General features: G+C 41.0%; 1 protein-coding gene across 1 annotated transcript in view; it reads left to right on the top strand.

The window, feature by feature from the left end:
• Positions 1-1,195: 1,195 nt before the first annotated feature.
• The window catches only part of ftr86 (finTRIM family, member 86), a 36,796-nt gene continuing 21,292 nt past the window's right edge, over positions 1,196-16,699 (top strand). Inside the window, exon 1 of the mRNA XM_077224722.1 lies at positions 1,196-1,714. Within this exon, the coding sequence (XP_077080837.1) occupies positions 1,235-1,714 (480 nt within the window). The 5' untranslated portion in view covers positions 1,196-1,234. The remainder of the gene's footprint in view (positions 1,715-16,699) is intronic.

Genomic DNA, 16,699 nt, shown 5'->3' with positions numbered 1-16,699 from the left:
CCTCATACCGAGTTCCTCATCACGAGTTCATCACGACTCCTCCTCTTCCTCATCACGACTCATCTTCTAACTGCATTCCACTAGCAGTGTTTAGTTTTAGTTTTTGAAAAGTGAGTGACATACTTCCTAATGTCAGCTCACACATAATTAAATGAACAGTTATTAGTATCTTAATATTAAGCCTAAAATGTGTTTTAACCTCACTATTATTAAGGATAGTATGATATTTATACTTGCTATAAGTATACTATGTATAGTTTGCAATAGTTAAATTTTTGCACAATCAAATATACTGAAGTATAGCTTTAATTGAACTTTAGCTCTATTTCTGGATTACTAAAATGTATTAAATAGAAAATTAGTTGTTCCGATTTAGCAGATTTAAGTATACCAATTTAGTAAATGCATTTGTGGAATACTTAGTCAGTCTTAGTGATACTTAGTGAGTGAGTCCCAGAGCTCCTCCTGTCTGATTTTAGGGAAGATCGGGTCCGATAGATTTCTCACAAGAACACCAGACACCGTATAATCACCATGGGGAAATCTCACAGTGAAACTGGGAGTTACTGGGTAAAAAAAAAATATGATACACCGGTGTTTTGCCAGATGAGAAGTTTATCTATGTGTCATCTTTTTACTCTTTTAATTCTTTTTATAACTGTTTTAAATTTCCTTGCTTTTATTTTGTGATTATTTTAATTCCTTTTTTGTGTAAAGCACTTTGAATTGTGTATGAAATGTGCTATATAAATAAACTTGCCTTGCCTAACTTAGCATAAACTAAATTAATTTCAAATACATTTTAGTATATTTATTTTTCCTTTGTGCATTTCTGTGTGAAAAGTTTTACAGAACGAGGGAATTTGCCCATGTAGTGTGTTCCTCCTCATTCAGGCTGTCAAGTTTAGTTGTAAACCCTCTTTGCTAATAGTTTTGGCGATTACATGCGTATATAGTATTGAGTTGGATGTAGTAACTGACTGTCAGGCACAATGTGACGCATTATTAGAAGTGTTTCATGACTTCACACATAACATCTTTATTATGTCATCTCTTTGCTAGTTGAACAGATACTTTTCAAACCCTCCAGTCCCTGACCAGATAGACAGGTTTATCCGCCTTCCTCTCATTTCTCTCCCACTAAGTCATTTTGGCCATGGCAAATGCTTAGCTAGAACCATCCAAAGAACCTGTCATACTAGTTTAAACCACACCCGTTCAGGTTTAAAAGGAAATGTACTTCAGTCAGTATCTGTATTTACCTGGGATTGTCCCTCTCCAGTGTCTCCAGTCTGGGATTGTCCCTCTCCAGTGTCTCCAGTCTGGGATTGTCCCTCTCCAGTGTATTCCCAGTGCCATGGCTTCAGCTGCGTGGGCTCCAGAGGCGTTTGCGTGCCCGATATGCTTGGAGACACTGAGCGACCCTGCCACACTTCCCTGTGGACACACGTACTGCCTCCTGTGTATCCAGAAGCACTGGGACCACCCCTCGACCCCGGGCTCCTGCGAGTGTCCCCAGTGCAGACAGCGCTTCACCCCGAGGCCCGTCCTGGCCAGAAGCAACGTGCTGATGGAGGCGCTGGAGAAGCTGCGGCTGAGCGAGGAGTCTGCAGAGGCGCCGCGCCTGTATCCCGCTCTTCCCACGGGATCCCCAGCCGAGTGCGGCCTTCTGGGACACACAGGCCGTCCGGATCAACAGCAGCACAAGATTCAGGTGCGCGACTGTATTTTAACGTTTATTACATTTCAGTGTGAATCATACACGTCATCATTTACCCCAAACTTAAAAAAAAAAAAAGAAGTAAATATGTAAGGGATGATGTGTGTTCTCACTAAAAGGCCTGGACGGGGTCACATAAACACTGTCTTAAGAACTAGTCTGACCAAATAGCAGTTAATCTTACTTCACAGATTCAAGAGAGACCAGTCTGTGTTTCTATCTAACTCATCACCAAACGCCTGTAAACATCATATACTACGATCTTTCTTCTAACTCTCAACAGATCAGGGCTGAACCATCATATATCCTGATTCTTTTTTCCACTCACTATATTGTATCAATACTTTAGGTCTTTGTATCAATATTTTTGAGTTTATGTATTCATCTGAGTTCTCAATCATTGCGCATTAAAAAGTACTTATTCCTTCTGAAATGAAAAGTATCAGCTTATGGTTTCTCGGTTCAGTGACAGTGATGTGCACCAGGAGAGCTTCTCTCTAACAGGAGTGATCCCATCTGCGGATTGAAATCAGTATAATACTTATAATAGGTTCCCCATCTCACGTGTGACACGGACACAAAAGAAGCAAATGTGTCTTCAGAAGTTTTCAAGAATAAATCAACTAAACCTGCACTACTCGCTGAAAACTGCACTGCCGTATTGCTGTCCACATAATGAGTCCAACGAGCAAACATTACTGATCACTAGCTGCGTTTACAGGGACACTTTTTGATTCAATCAGAATGAAAAGATTTAGTGGTAGTAGAAATTTAGATTGACTGACTATATATGCGTTCCAAATAAGATGAAGTTCATCATGAATGGATGACTCCTCCCAGTCCATCCCAAGATTCATCTCTGGTGATCACTCAATCTTTTTTAAAGAAAATGCTGAGTTACACTTTTAAATGCAACTATTAAGTTTAAACTTTCTCAAATATCTAACGATACAAAAAGAAAAGAAAGCTATACAAATGTTGACATATCTTAATAAGATGTGATTTTGTTTAGTTTATACATGAATGGACCAGGGCTAACATAGACAGGTTGTGGACCGTGTTTTCAGTCACCGTCGGCTGGCACGGTTGCTAGGCAACAAGTGCATGGGACGGTTGCTAGGCAACAAGCGCATCACCGCCGGCTGGCACGGTTGCTAGGCAACAAGCACATCACCGATGGCTGGCACGGTTGCTAGTCAACAATCCTCCAGACGTCCCAGTAACCGGCTCGCTCTGAACATCACGGCGTGCGATGGTTCAGCAACAACCGCTTGTTCTGTGCATCATTACACTGTTTTCACATCACTGCACATGCGCAGACCTTTCCGCTGTTGCTCTGCTCTGACTACATGGAGTATCAGACGGGTTAGAAAGGCTTTAAACCCCTTACAGTCCGATCCAGTTTGGCCCATCATTCCTAGAGCTGTGGTTATGTGTGACTTACTCCGCTGCAGCTCTTGGATTGCCAGTCGATGAGTGTGATCTCTGACTCTCTAGCAGATGCTTCAGTCCTTCTGTAACCCTACACACTTCTCTGTAACTCACACTTCTCCGTAACACACACTTCTCTGTAACACACACTTCTCTGTAACACACACTTCTCTGTAACACACACTTCTCTGTAACACACACTTCTCTGTAACACACACTTCTCTGTAACACACACTTCTCTGTAACTCACACTTCTCTGTAACTCACACTTCTCAGTAACACACACTTCTCTGTAACTCACACTTCTCTGTAATTCACACTTCTCTGTAACTCACACTTCTCTGTAACAAACACTTCTCTGTAACTCACACTTCTGTAACTCATACTTCTCTGTAACTCACACTTCTCTGTAACTCACACTTCTCTGTAACTCACACTTCTCTGTAACTCACACTTCTGTAACTCACACTTCTGTAACCCACACTTCTCTGTAACTCACACTTCTCTGTAACTCACACTTCTCTGTAACTCACACTTCTCTGTAACTCACACTTCTCTGTAACACACACTTCTCTGTAACTCACACACTTCTCTGTAACACACACTTCTCTGTAACTCACACACTTCTCTGTAACTCACACACTTCTCTGTAACACACACTTCTCTGTAACTCACACTTCTCTGTAACTCACACTTCTCTGTAACACACACTTCTCTGTAACACACACTTCTCTGTAACACACACTTCTCTGTAACACACACTTCTCTGTAACACACACTTCTCTGTAACTCACACACTTCTCTGTAACTCACACACTTCTCTGTAACTCACACACTTCTCTGTAACATACACTTCTCTGTAACTCACACTTCTCTGTAACTCACACTTCTCTGTAACTCACACACTTCTCTGTAACTCACACACTTCTCTGTAACTCACACACTTCTCTGTAACTCACACACTTCTCTGTAACTCACAGACTTCTCTGTAACTCACACACTTCTCTGTAACACACCCTTCTCTGTAACACACACTTCTCTGTAACTCACACACTTCTCTGTAACTCACACACTTCTCTGTAACACACACTTCTCTGTAACACACACTTCTCTGTAACACACACTTCTCTGTAACACACACTTCTCTGTAACACACACTTCTCTGTAACACACACTTCTCTGTAACACACACTTCTCTGTAACACACACTTCTCTGTAACACACACTTCTCTGTAACTCACACTTCTCTGTAATTCACACTTCTCTGTAACTCACACTTCTCTGTAACAAACACTTCTCTGTAACTCACACTTCTGTAACTCATACTTCTCTGTAACTCACACTTCTCTGTAACTCACACTTCTCTGTAACTCACACTTCTCTGTAACTCACACTTCTGTAACTCACACTTCTGTAACTCACACTTCTCTGTAACTCACACTTCTCTGTAACTCACACTTCTGTAACCCACACTTCTCTGTAACTCACACTTCTCTGTAACTCACACTTCTCTGTAACTCACACTTCTCTGTAACTCACACTTCTCTGTAACACACACTTCTCTGTAACTCACACACTTCTCTGTAACACACACTTCTCTGTAACTCACACACTTCTCTGTAACTCACACACTTCTCTGTAACACACACTTCTCTGTAACTCACACTTCTCTGTAACTCACACTTCTCTGTAACACACACTTCTCTGTAACACACACTTCTCTGTAACACACACTTCTCTGTAACACACACTTCTCTGTAACACACACTTCTCTGTAACTCACACACTTCTCTGTAACTCACACACTTCTCTGTAACTCACACACTTCTCTGTAACATACACTTCTCTGTAACTCACACTTCTCTGTAACTCACACTTCTCTGTAACTCACACACTTCTCTGTAACTCACACACTTCTCTGTAACTCACACACTTCTCTGTAACTCACAGACTTCTCTGTAACTCACACACTTCTCTGTAACACACCCTTCTCTGTAACACACACTTCTCTGTAACTCACACACTTCTCTGTAACTCACACACTTCTCTGTAACACACACTTCTCTGTAACACACACTTCTCTGTAACACACACTTCTCTGTAACACACACTTCTCTGTAACACACACTTCTCTGTAACACACACTTCTCTGTAACACACACTTCTCTGTAACACACACTTCTCTGTAACTCACACTTCTCTGTAACTCACACTTCTCAGTAACACACACTTCTCTGTAACTCACACTTCTCTGTAATTCACACTTCTCTGTAACTCACACTTCTCTGTAACAAACACTTCTCTGTAACTCACACTTCTGTAACTCATACTTCTGTAACTCACACTTCTCTGTAACTCACACTTCTCTGTAACTCACACTTCTCTGTAACTCACACTTCTGTAACTCACACTTCTGTAACCCACACTTCTCTGTAACTCACACTTCTCTGTAACTCACACTTCTCTGTAACTCACACTTCTCTGTAACTCACACTTCTCTGTAACACACACTTCTCTGTAACTCACACACTTCTCTGTAACACACACTTCTCTGTAACTCACACACTTCTCTGTAACTCACACACTTCTCTGTAACACACACTTCTCTGTAACTCACACTTCTCTGTAACTCACACTTCTCTGTAACACACACTTCTCTGTAACACACACTTCTCTGTAACACACACTTCTCTGTAACACACACTTCTCTGTAACACACACTTCTCTGTAACTCACACACTTCTCTGTAACTCACACACTTCTCTGTAACTCACACACTTCTCTGTAACATACACTTCTCTGTAACTCACACTTCTCTGTAACTCACACTTCTCTGTAACTCACACACTTCTCTGTAACTCACACACTTCTCTGTAACTCACACACTTCTCTGTAACTCACAGACTTCTCTGTAACTCACACACTTCTCTGTAACACACCCTTCTCTGTAACACACACTTCTCTGTAACTCACACACTTCTCTGTAACTCACACACTTCTCTGTAACTCACACACTTCTCTGTAACTCACACACTTCTCTAAAACACACACTTCTCTGTAACTCACACACTTCTCTGTAACATACACTTCTCTGTAACTCACACTTCTCTGTAACTCACACACTTCTCTGTAACTCACACAATTCTCTGTAACTCACACACTTCTCTGTAACTCACACACTTCTCTGTAACACACACTTCTCTGTAACTCACACACTTCTCTGTAACACACACTTCTCTGTAACTCACACTTCTCTGTAACACACACTTCTCTGTAACTCACACTTCTCTGTGACACACACTTCTCTGTAACTCACACTTACACTGTAACTCACACTTCTCTGTAACTCACACACTTCTCTGTAACACACTTCTCTGTAACACACTTCTCTGTAACTCACACTTCTCTGTAACTCACACTTCTCTGTAACATACACTTCTCTGTAACACACTTCTCTGTAACTCACACTTCTGTAACTCACACTTCTCTGTAACTCACACTTCTCTGTAACTCACACTTCTCTGTAACTCACACTTCTCTGTAACTCAAACTTCTCTGTAACTCACACACTTCTCTGTAACTCACACTTCTCTGTAACAAACACTTCTCTGTAACTCACACTTACACTGTAACTCACACTTCTCTGTAACAAACACTTCTCTGTAACTCACACTTACACTGTAACTCACACTTCTCTGTAACACACACTTCTCTGTAACACACTTCTCTGTAACACACTTCTCTGTAACACACTTCTCTGTAACACACTTCTCTGTAACTCACACTTCTCTGTAACACACACTTCTCTGTAACTCACACTTCTCTGTAACAAACACTTCTCTGTAACACACTTCTCTGTAACACACACTTCTCTTTAACTCACACTTCTCTGTAACACACACTTCTCTTTAACTCACACTTCTCTGTAACACACACTTCTCTGTAACACACTTCTCTGTAACTCACACTTCTGTAACTCACACTTCTCTGTAACTCACACTTCTCTGTAACTCACACTTCTCTGTAACTCACACTTCTCTGTAACTCACACACTTCTCTGTAACTCACACTTCTCTGTAACAAACACTTCTCTGTAACTCACACACTTCTCTGTAACTCACACACTTCTCTGTAACTCACACTTCTCTGTAACACACACTTCTCTGTAACTCACACTTCTCTGTAACTCACACACTTCTCTGTAACACACACTTCTCTGTAACTCACACTTCTCTGTAACTCACACTTCTCTGTAACACACACACTTCTCTGTAACACACACTTCTCTGTAACTCACACTTCTCTGTAACTGACACTTCTCTGTAACTCACACTTCTCTGTAACACACTTCTCTGTAACACACTTCTCTGTAACACACACTTCTCTGTAACTCACACTTCTCTGTAACACACACTTCTCTGTAACTCACACTTCTCTGTAACACACTTCTCTGTAACACACACTTCTCTGTAACTCACACTTCTCTGTAACTCACACTTATCTGTAACTCACACTTCTCTGTAACACACACTTCTCTGTAACTCACACACTTCTCTGTAACACACACTTCTCTGTAACTCACACTTCTCTGTAACACACACTTCTCTGTAACACACACTTCTCTGTAACACACTTCTCTGTAACTCACACTTCTCCGTAACACACACTTCTCTGTAACACACACTTCTCTGTAACACACACTTCTCTGTAACACACACTTCTCTGTAACACACTTCTCTGTAACTCACACTTCTCTGTAACACACACTTCTCTGTAACACACACTTCTCTGTAACTCACACTTCTCTGTAACTCACACTTCTCCGTAACACACACTTCTCTGTAACACACACTTCTCTGTAACACACACTTCTCTGTAACACACTTCTCTGTAACACACACTTCTCTGTAACTCACACTTCTCTGTAACACACACTTCTCTGTAACACACACTTCTCTGTAACTCACACTTCTCTGTAACTCACACTTCTCTGTAACACACACTTCTCTGTAACACACTTCTCTGTAACTCACACACTTCTCTGTAACATACACTTCTCTGTAACACACACTTCTCTGTAACACACTTCTCTGTAACTCACACACTTCTCTGTAACACACTTCTCTGTAACTCACACTTCTCTGTAACACACGCTTCTCTGTAACTCACACTTCTCTGTAACACACACTTCTCTGTAACACACACTTCTCTGTAACTCACACTTCTCTGTAACAAACACTTCTCTGTAACTCACACTTACACTGTAACTCACACTTCTCTGTAACACACACTTCTCTGTAACTCACACTTCTCTGTAACTCACACTTCTCTGTAACACACTTCTCTGTAACTCACACTTCTGTAACTCACACTTCTGTAACTCACACTTCTCTGTAACTCACACTTCTCTGTAACACACACTTCTCTGTAACTCACACTTCTCTGTAACTCACACTTCTCTGTAACTCACACACTTCTCTGTAACTCACACTTCTCTGTAACTCACACTTCTCTGTAACACACACTTCTCTGTAACTCACACTTCTCTGTAACACACACTTCTCTGTAACTCACACTTCTCTGTAACTCACACACTTCTCTGTAACTCACACACTTCTCTGTAACTCACACACTTCTCTGTAACACACACTTCTCTGTAACACACACTTCTCTGTAACTCACACACTTCTCTGTAACACACACTTCTCTGTAACACACACTTCTCTGTAACTCACACTTCTCTGTAACACACTTCTCTGTAACACACACTTCTCTGTAACTCACACTTCTCTGTAACTCACACTTCTCTGTAACTCACACTTCTCTGTAACACACACTTCTCTGTAACTCACACACTTCTCTGTAACACACACTTCTCTGTAACTCACACTTCTCTGTAACAAACACTTCTCTGTAACTCACACTTACACTGTAACTCACACTTCTCTGTAACACACACTTCTCTGTAACTCACACTTCTCTGTAACTCACACTTCTCTGTAACACACTTCTCTGTAACTCACACTTCTCTGTAACTCACACTTCTCTGTAACTCACACTTCTCTGTAACTCACACACTTCTCTGTAACTCACACTTCTCTGTAACAAACACTTCTCTGTAACTCACACTTACACTGTAACTCACACTTCTCTGTAACAAACACTTCTCTGTAACTCACACTTACACTGTAACTCACACTTCTCTGTAACACACACTTCTCTGTAACACACTTCTCTGTAACACACTTCTCTGTAACTCACACTTCTCTGTAACTCACACTTCTCTGTAACTCACACTTCTCTGTAACACACACTTCTCTGTAACTCACACTTCTCTGTAACAAACACTTCTCTGTAACACACTTCTCTGTAACACACACTTCTCTTTAACTCACACTTCTCTGTAACACACACTTCTCTGTAACACACTTCTCTGTAACTCACACTTCTGTAACTCACACTTCTCTGTAACTCACACTTCTCTGTAACTCACACTTCTCTGTAACTCACACTTCTCTGTAACTCACACTTCTCTGTAACTCACACACTTCTCTGTAACTCACACTTCTCTGTAACAAACACTTCTCTGTAACTCACACACTTCTCTGTAACTCACACTTCTCTGTAACTCACACTTCTCTGTAACACACACTTCTCTGTAACTCACACTTCTCTGTAACTCACACACTTCTCTGTAACACACACTTCTCTGTAACTCACACTTCTCTGTAACTCACACTTCTCTGTAACACACACACTTCTCTGTAACACACACTTCTCTGTAACTCACACTTCTCTGTAACTGACACTTCTCTGTAACTCACACTTCTCTGTAACACACTTCTCTGTAACACACTTCTCTGTAACACACACTTCTCTGTAACTCACACTTCTCTGTAACACACACTTCTCTGTAACTCACACTTCTCTGTAACACACTTCTCTGTAACACACACTTCTCTGTAACTCACACTTCTCTGTAACTCACACTTCTCTGTAACTCACACTTCTCTGTAACACACACTTCTCTGTAACTCACACACTTCTCTGTAACACACACTTCTCTGTAACTCACACTTCTCTGTAACTCACACTTCTCTGTAACACACACTTCTCTGTAACACACACTTACACTGTAACTCACACTTCTCTGTAACACACACTTCTCTGTAATACACACTTCTCTGTAACTCACACTTCTCTGTAACACACACTTCTCTGTAACTCACACACTTCTCTGTAACATACACTTCTCTGTAACACACACTTCTCTGTAACACACTTCTCTGTAACTCACACACTTCTCTGTAACACACTTCTCTGTAACTCACACTTCTCTGTAACACACGCTTCTCTGTAACTCACACTTCTCTGTAACACACACTTCTCTGTAACACACACTTCTCTGTAACTCACACTTCTCTGTAACAAACACTTCTCTGTAACTCACACTTACACTGTAACTCACACTTCTCTGTAACACACACTTCTCTGTAACTCACACTTCTCTGTAACTCACACTTCTCTGTAACACACTTCTCTGTAACTCACACTTCTGTAACTCACACTTCTGTAACTCACACTTCTCTGTAACTCACACTTCTCTGTAACACACACTTCTCTGTAACTCACACTTCTCTGTAACTCACACACTTCTCTGTAACTCACACACTTCTCTGTAACTCACACACTTCTCTGTAACTCACACACTTCTCTGTAACACACACTTCTCTGTAACTCACACACTTCTCTGTAACACACACTTCTCTGTAACACACACTTCTCTGTAACTCACACTTCTCTGTAACACACTTCTCTGTAACACACACTTCTCTGTAACTCACACTTCTCTGTAACTCACACTTCTCTGTAACTCACACTTCTCTGTAACACACACTTCTCTGTAACTCACACACTTCTCTGTAACACACACTTCTCTGTAACTCACACTTCTCTGTAACAAACACTTCTCTGTAACTCACACTTACACTGTAACTCACACTTCTCTGTAACACACACTTCTCTGTAACTCACACTTCTCTGTAACTCACACTTCTCTGTAACACACTTCTCTGTAACTCACACTTCTGTAACTCACACTTCTGTAACTCACACTTCTCTGTAACTCACACTTCTCTGTAACACACACTTCTCTGTAACTCACACTTCTCTGTAACTCACACTTCTCTGTAACTCACACACTTCTCTGTAACTCACACTTCTCTGTAACACACACTTCTCTGTAACTCACATTTCTCTGTAACTCACACTTCTCTGTAACACACACTTCTCTGTAACTCACACTTCTCTGTAACTCACACACTTCTCTGTAACTCACACACTTCTCTGTAACTCACACACTTCTCTGTAACTCACACACTTCTCTGTAACACACACTTCTCTGTAACACACACTTCTCTGTAACTCACACACTTCTCTGTAACACACACTTCTCTGTAACACACACTTCTCTGTAACTCACACTTCTCTGTAACTCACACTTCTCTGTAACACACACTTCTCTGTAACACACACTTCTCTGTAACACACTTCTCTGTAACACACACTTCTCTGTAACACACACTTCTCTGTAACTCACACTTCTCTGTAACTCACACTTCTCAGTAACACACACTTCTCTGTAACTCACACTTCTCTGTAATTCACACTTCTCTGTAACTCACACTTCTCTGTAACAAACACTTCTCTGTAACTCACACTTCTGTAACTCATACTTCTCTGTAACTCACACTTCTCTGTAACTCACACTTCTCTGTAACTCACACTTCTCTGTAACTCACACTTCTGTAACTCACACTTCTGTAACCCACACTTCTCTGTAACTCACACTTCTCTGTAACTCACACTTCTCTGTAACTCACACTTCTCTGTAACACACACTTCTCTGTAACTCACACACTTCTCTGTAACACACACTTCTCTGTAACTCACACACTTCTCTGTAACTCACACACTTCTCTGTAACACACACTTCTCTGTAACTCACACTTCTCTGTAACTCACACTTCTCTGTAACACACACTTCTCTGTAACACACACTTCTCTGTAACACACACTTCTCTGTAACACACACTTCTCTGTAACTCACACACTTCTCTGTAACTCACACACTTCTCTGTAACTCACACACTTCTCTGTAACATACACTTCTCTGTAACTCACACTTCTCTGTAACTCACACTTCTCTGTAACTCACACACTTCTCTGTAACTCACACACTTCTCTGTAACTCACACACTTCTCTGTAACTCACACACTTCTCTGTAACTCACAGACTTCTCTGTAACTCACACACTTCTCTGTAACACACCCTTCTCTGTAACACACACTTCTCTGTAACTCACACACTTCTCTGTAACTCACACACTTCTCTGTAACTCACACACTTCTCTGTAACTCACACACTTCTCTAAAACACACACTTCTCTGTAACTCACACACTTCTCTGTAACATACACTTCTCTGTAACTCACACTTCTCTGTAACTCACACACTTCTCTGTAACTCACACAATTCTCTGTAACTCACACACTTCTCTGTAACTCACACACTTCTCTGTAACACACACTTCTCTGTAACTCACACACTTCTCTGTAACACACACTTCTCTGTAACTCACACTTCTCTGTAACACACACTTCTCTGTAACTCACACTTCTCTGTGACACACACTTCTCTGTAACTCACACTTACACTGTAACTCACACTTCTCTGTAACTCACACACTTCTCTGTAACACACTTCTCTGTAACACACTTCTCTGTAACTCACACTTCTCTGTAACTCACACTTCTCTGTAACATACACTTCTCTGTAACACACTTCTCTGTAACTCACACTTCTGTAACTCACACTTCTCTGTAACTCACACTTCTCTGTAACTCACACTTCTCTGTAACTCACACTTCTCTGTAACTCACACTTCTCTGTAACTCACACACTTCTCTGTAACTCACACTTCTCTGTAACAAACACTTCTCTGTAACTCACACTTACACTGTAACTCACACTTCTCTGTAACAAACACTTCTCTGTAACTCACACTTACACTGTAACTCACACTTCTCTGTAACACACACTTCTCTGTAACACACTTCTCTGTAACACACTTCTCTGTAACTCACACTTCTCTGTAACTCACACTTCTCTGTAACTCACACTTCTCTGTAACACACACTTCTCTGTAACTCACACTTCTCTGTAACAAACACTTCTCTGTAACACACTTCTCTGTAACACACACTTCTCTTTAACTCACACTTCTCTGTAACACACACTTCTCTGTAACACACTTCTCTGTAACTCACACTTCTGTAACTCACACTTCTCTGTAACTCACACTTCTCTGTAACTCACACTTCTCTGTAACTCACACTTCTCTGTAACTCACACACTTCTCTGTAACTCACACTTCTCTGTAACAAACACTTCTCTGTAACTCACACACTTCTCTGTAACTCACACTTCTCTGTAACTCACACTTCTCTGTAACACACACTTCTCTGTAACTCACACTTCTCTGTAACTCACACACTTCTCTGTAACACACACTTCTCTGTAACTCACACTTCTCTGTAACTCACACTTCTCTGTAACACACACACTTCTCTGTAACACACACTTCTCTGTAACTCACACTTCTCTGTAACTGACACTTCTCTGTAACTCACACTTCTCTGTAACACACTTCTCTGTAACACACTTCTCTGTAACACACACTTCTCTGTAACTCACACTTCTCTGTAACACACACTTCTCTGTAACTCACACTTCTCTGTAACACACTTCTCTGTAACACACACTTCTCTGTAACTCACACTTCTCTGTAACTCACACTTATCTGTAACTCACACTTCTCTGTAACACACACTTCTCTGTAACTCACACACTTCTCTGTAACACACACTTCTCTGTAACTCACACTTCTCTGTAACACACACTTCTCTGTAACACACACTTCTCTGTAACACACTTCTCTGTAACTCACACTTCTCCGTAACACACACTTCTCTGTAACACACACTTCTCTGTAACACACACTTCTCTGTAACACACACTTCTCTGTAACACACTTCTCTGTAACTCACACTTCTCTGTAACACACACTTCTCTGTAACACACACTTCTCTGTAACTCACACTTCTCTGTAACTCACACTTCTCCGTAACACACACTTCTCTGTAACACACACTTCTCTGTAACACACACTTCTCTGTAACACACTTCTCTGTAACACACACTTCTCTGTAACTCACACTTCTCTGTAACACACACTTCTCTGTAACACACACTTCTCTGTAACTCACACTTCTCTGTAACTCACACTTCTCTGTAACACACACTTCTCTGTAACACACTTCTCTGTAACTCACACACTTCTCTGTAACATACACTTCTCTGTAACACACACTTCTCTGTAACACACTTCTCTGTAACTCACACACTTCTCTGTAACACACTTCTCTGTAACTCACACTTCTCTGTAACACACGCTTCTCTGTAACTCACACTTCTCTGTAACACACACTTCTCTGTAACACACACTTCTCTGTAACTCACACTTCTCTGTAACAAACACTTCTCTGTAACTCACACTTACACTGTAACTCACACTTCTCTGTAACACACACTTCTCTGTAACTCACACTTCTCTGTAACTCACACTTCTCTGTAACACACTTCTCTGTAACTCACACTTCTGTAACTCACACTTCTGTAACTCACACTTCTCTGTAACTCACACTTCTCTGTAACACACACTTCTCTGTAACTCACACTTCTCTGTAACTCACACTTCTCTGTAACTCACACACTTCTCTGTAACTCACACTTCTCTGTAACTCACACTTCTCTGTAACACACACTTCTCTGTAACTCACACTTCTCTGTAACACACACTTCTCTGTAACTCACACTTCTCTGTAACTCACACACTTCTCTGTAACTCACACACTTCTCTGTAACTCACACACTTCTCTGTAACACACACTTCTCTGTAACACACACTTCTCTGTAACTCACACACTTCTCTGTAACACACACTTCTCTGTAACACACACTTCTCTGTAACTCACACTTCTCTGTAACACACTTCTCTGTAACACACACTTCTCTGTAACTCACACTTCTCTGTAACTCACACTTCTCTGTAACTCACACTTCTCTGTAACACACACTTCTCTGTAACTCACACACTTCTCTGTAACACACACTTCTCTGTAACTCACACTTCTCTGTAACAAACACTTCTCTGTAACTCACACTTACACTGTAACTCACACTTCTCTGTAACACACACTTCTCTGTAACTCACACTTCTCTGTAACTCACACTTCTCTGTAACACACTTCTCTGTAACTCACACTTCTCTGTAACTCACACTTCTCTGTAACTCACACTTCTCTGTAACTCACACACTTCTCTGTAACTCACACTTCTCTGTAACAAACACTTCTCTGTAACTCACACTTACACTGTAACTCACACTTCTCTGTAACAAACACTTCTCTGTAACTCACACTTACACTGTAACTCACACTTCTCTGTAACACACACTTCTCTGTAACACACTTCTCTGTAACACACTTCTCTGTAACTCACACTTCTCTGTAACTCACACTTCTCTGTAACTCACACTTCTCTGTAACACACACTTCTCTGTAACTCACACTTCTCTGTAACAAACACTTCTCTGTAACACACTTCTCTGTAACACACACTTCTCTTTAACTCACACTTCTCTGTAACACACACTTCTCTGTAACACACTTCTCTGTAACTCACACTTCTGTAACTCACACTTCTCTGTAACTCACACTTCTCTGTAACTCACACTTCTCTGTAACTCACACTTCTCTGTAACTCACACTTCTCTGTAACTCACACACTTCTCTGTAACACACTTCTCTGTAACAAACACTTCTCTGTAACTCACACACTTCTCTGTAACTCACACTTCTCTGTAACTCACACTTCTCTGTAACACACACTTCTCTGTAACTCACACTTCTCTGTAACTCACACACTTCTCTGTAACACACACTTCTCTGTAACTCACACTTCTCTGTAACTCACACTTCTCTGTAACACACACACTTCTCTGTAACACACACTTCTCTGTAACTCACACTTCTCTGTAACTGACACTTCTCTGTAACTCACACTTCTCTGTAACACACTTCTCTGTAACACACTTCTCTGTAACACACACTTCTCTGTAACTCACACTTCTCTGTAACACACACTTCTCTGTAACTCACACTTCTCTGTAACACACTTCTCTGTAACACACACTTCTCTGTAACTCACACTTCTCTGTAACTCACACTTCTCTGTAACTCACACTTCTCTGTAACACACACTTCTCTGTAACTCACACACTTCTCTGTAACACACACTTCTCTGTAACTCACACTTCTCTGTAACTCACACTTCTCTGTAACACACACTTCTCTGTAACACACTTCTCTGTAACTCACACACTTCTCTGTAACATACACTTCTCTGTAACACACACTTCTCTGTAAC

This window comes from Siphateles boraxobius, unplaced genomic scaffold (genome assembly GCF_051911475.1).
Source record: "Siphateles boraxobius isolate OS27281-9 unplaced genomic scaffold, OSU_SipBor_1 91, whole genome shotgun sequence".
NCBI classification, from domain to species: Eukaryota; Metazoa; Chordata; class Actinopteri; order Cypriniformes; family Leuciscidae; genus Siphateles; species Siphateles boraxobius.
Note: the sequence above shows the minus strand (reverse complement) of the source record. Positions and strands in the feature narration are given on the sequence as shown.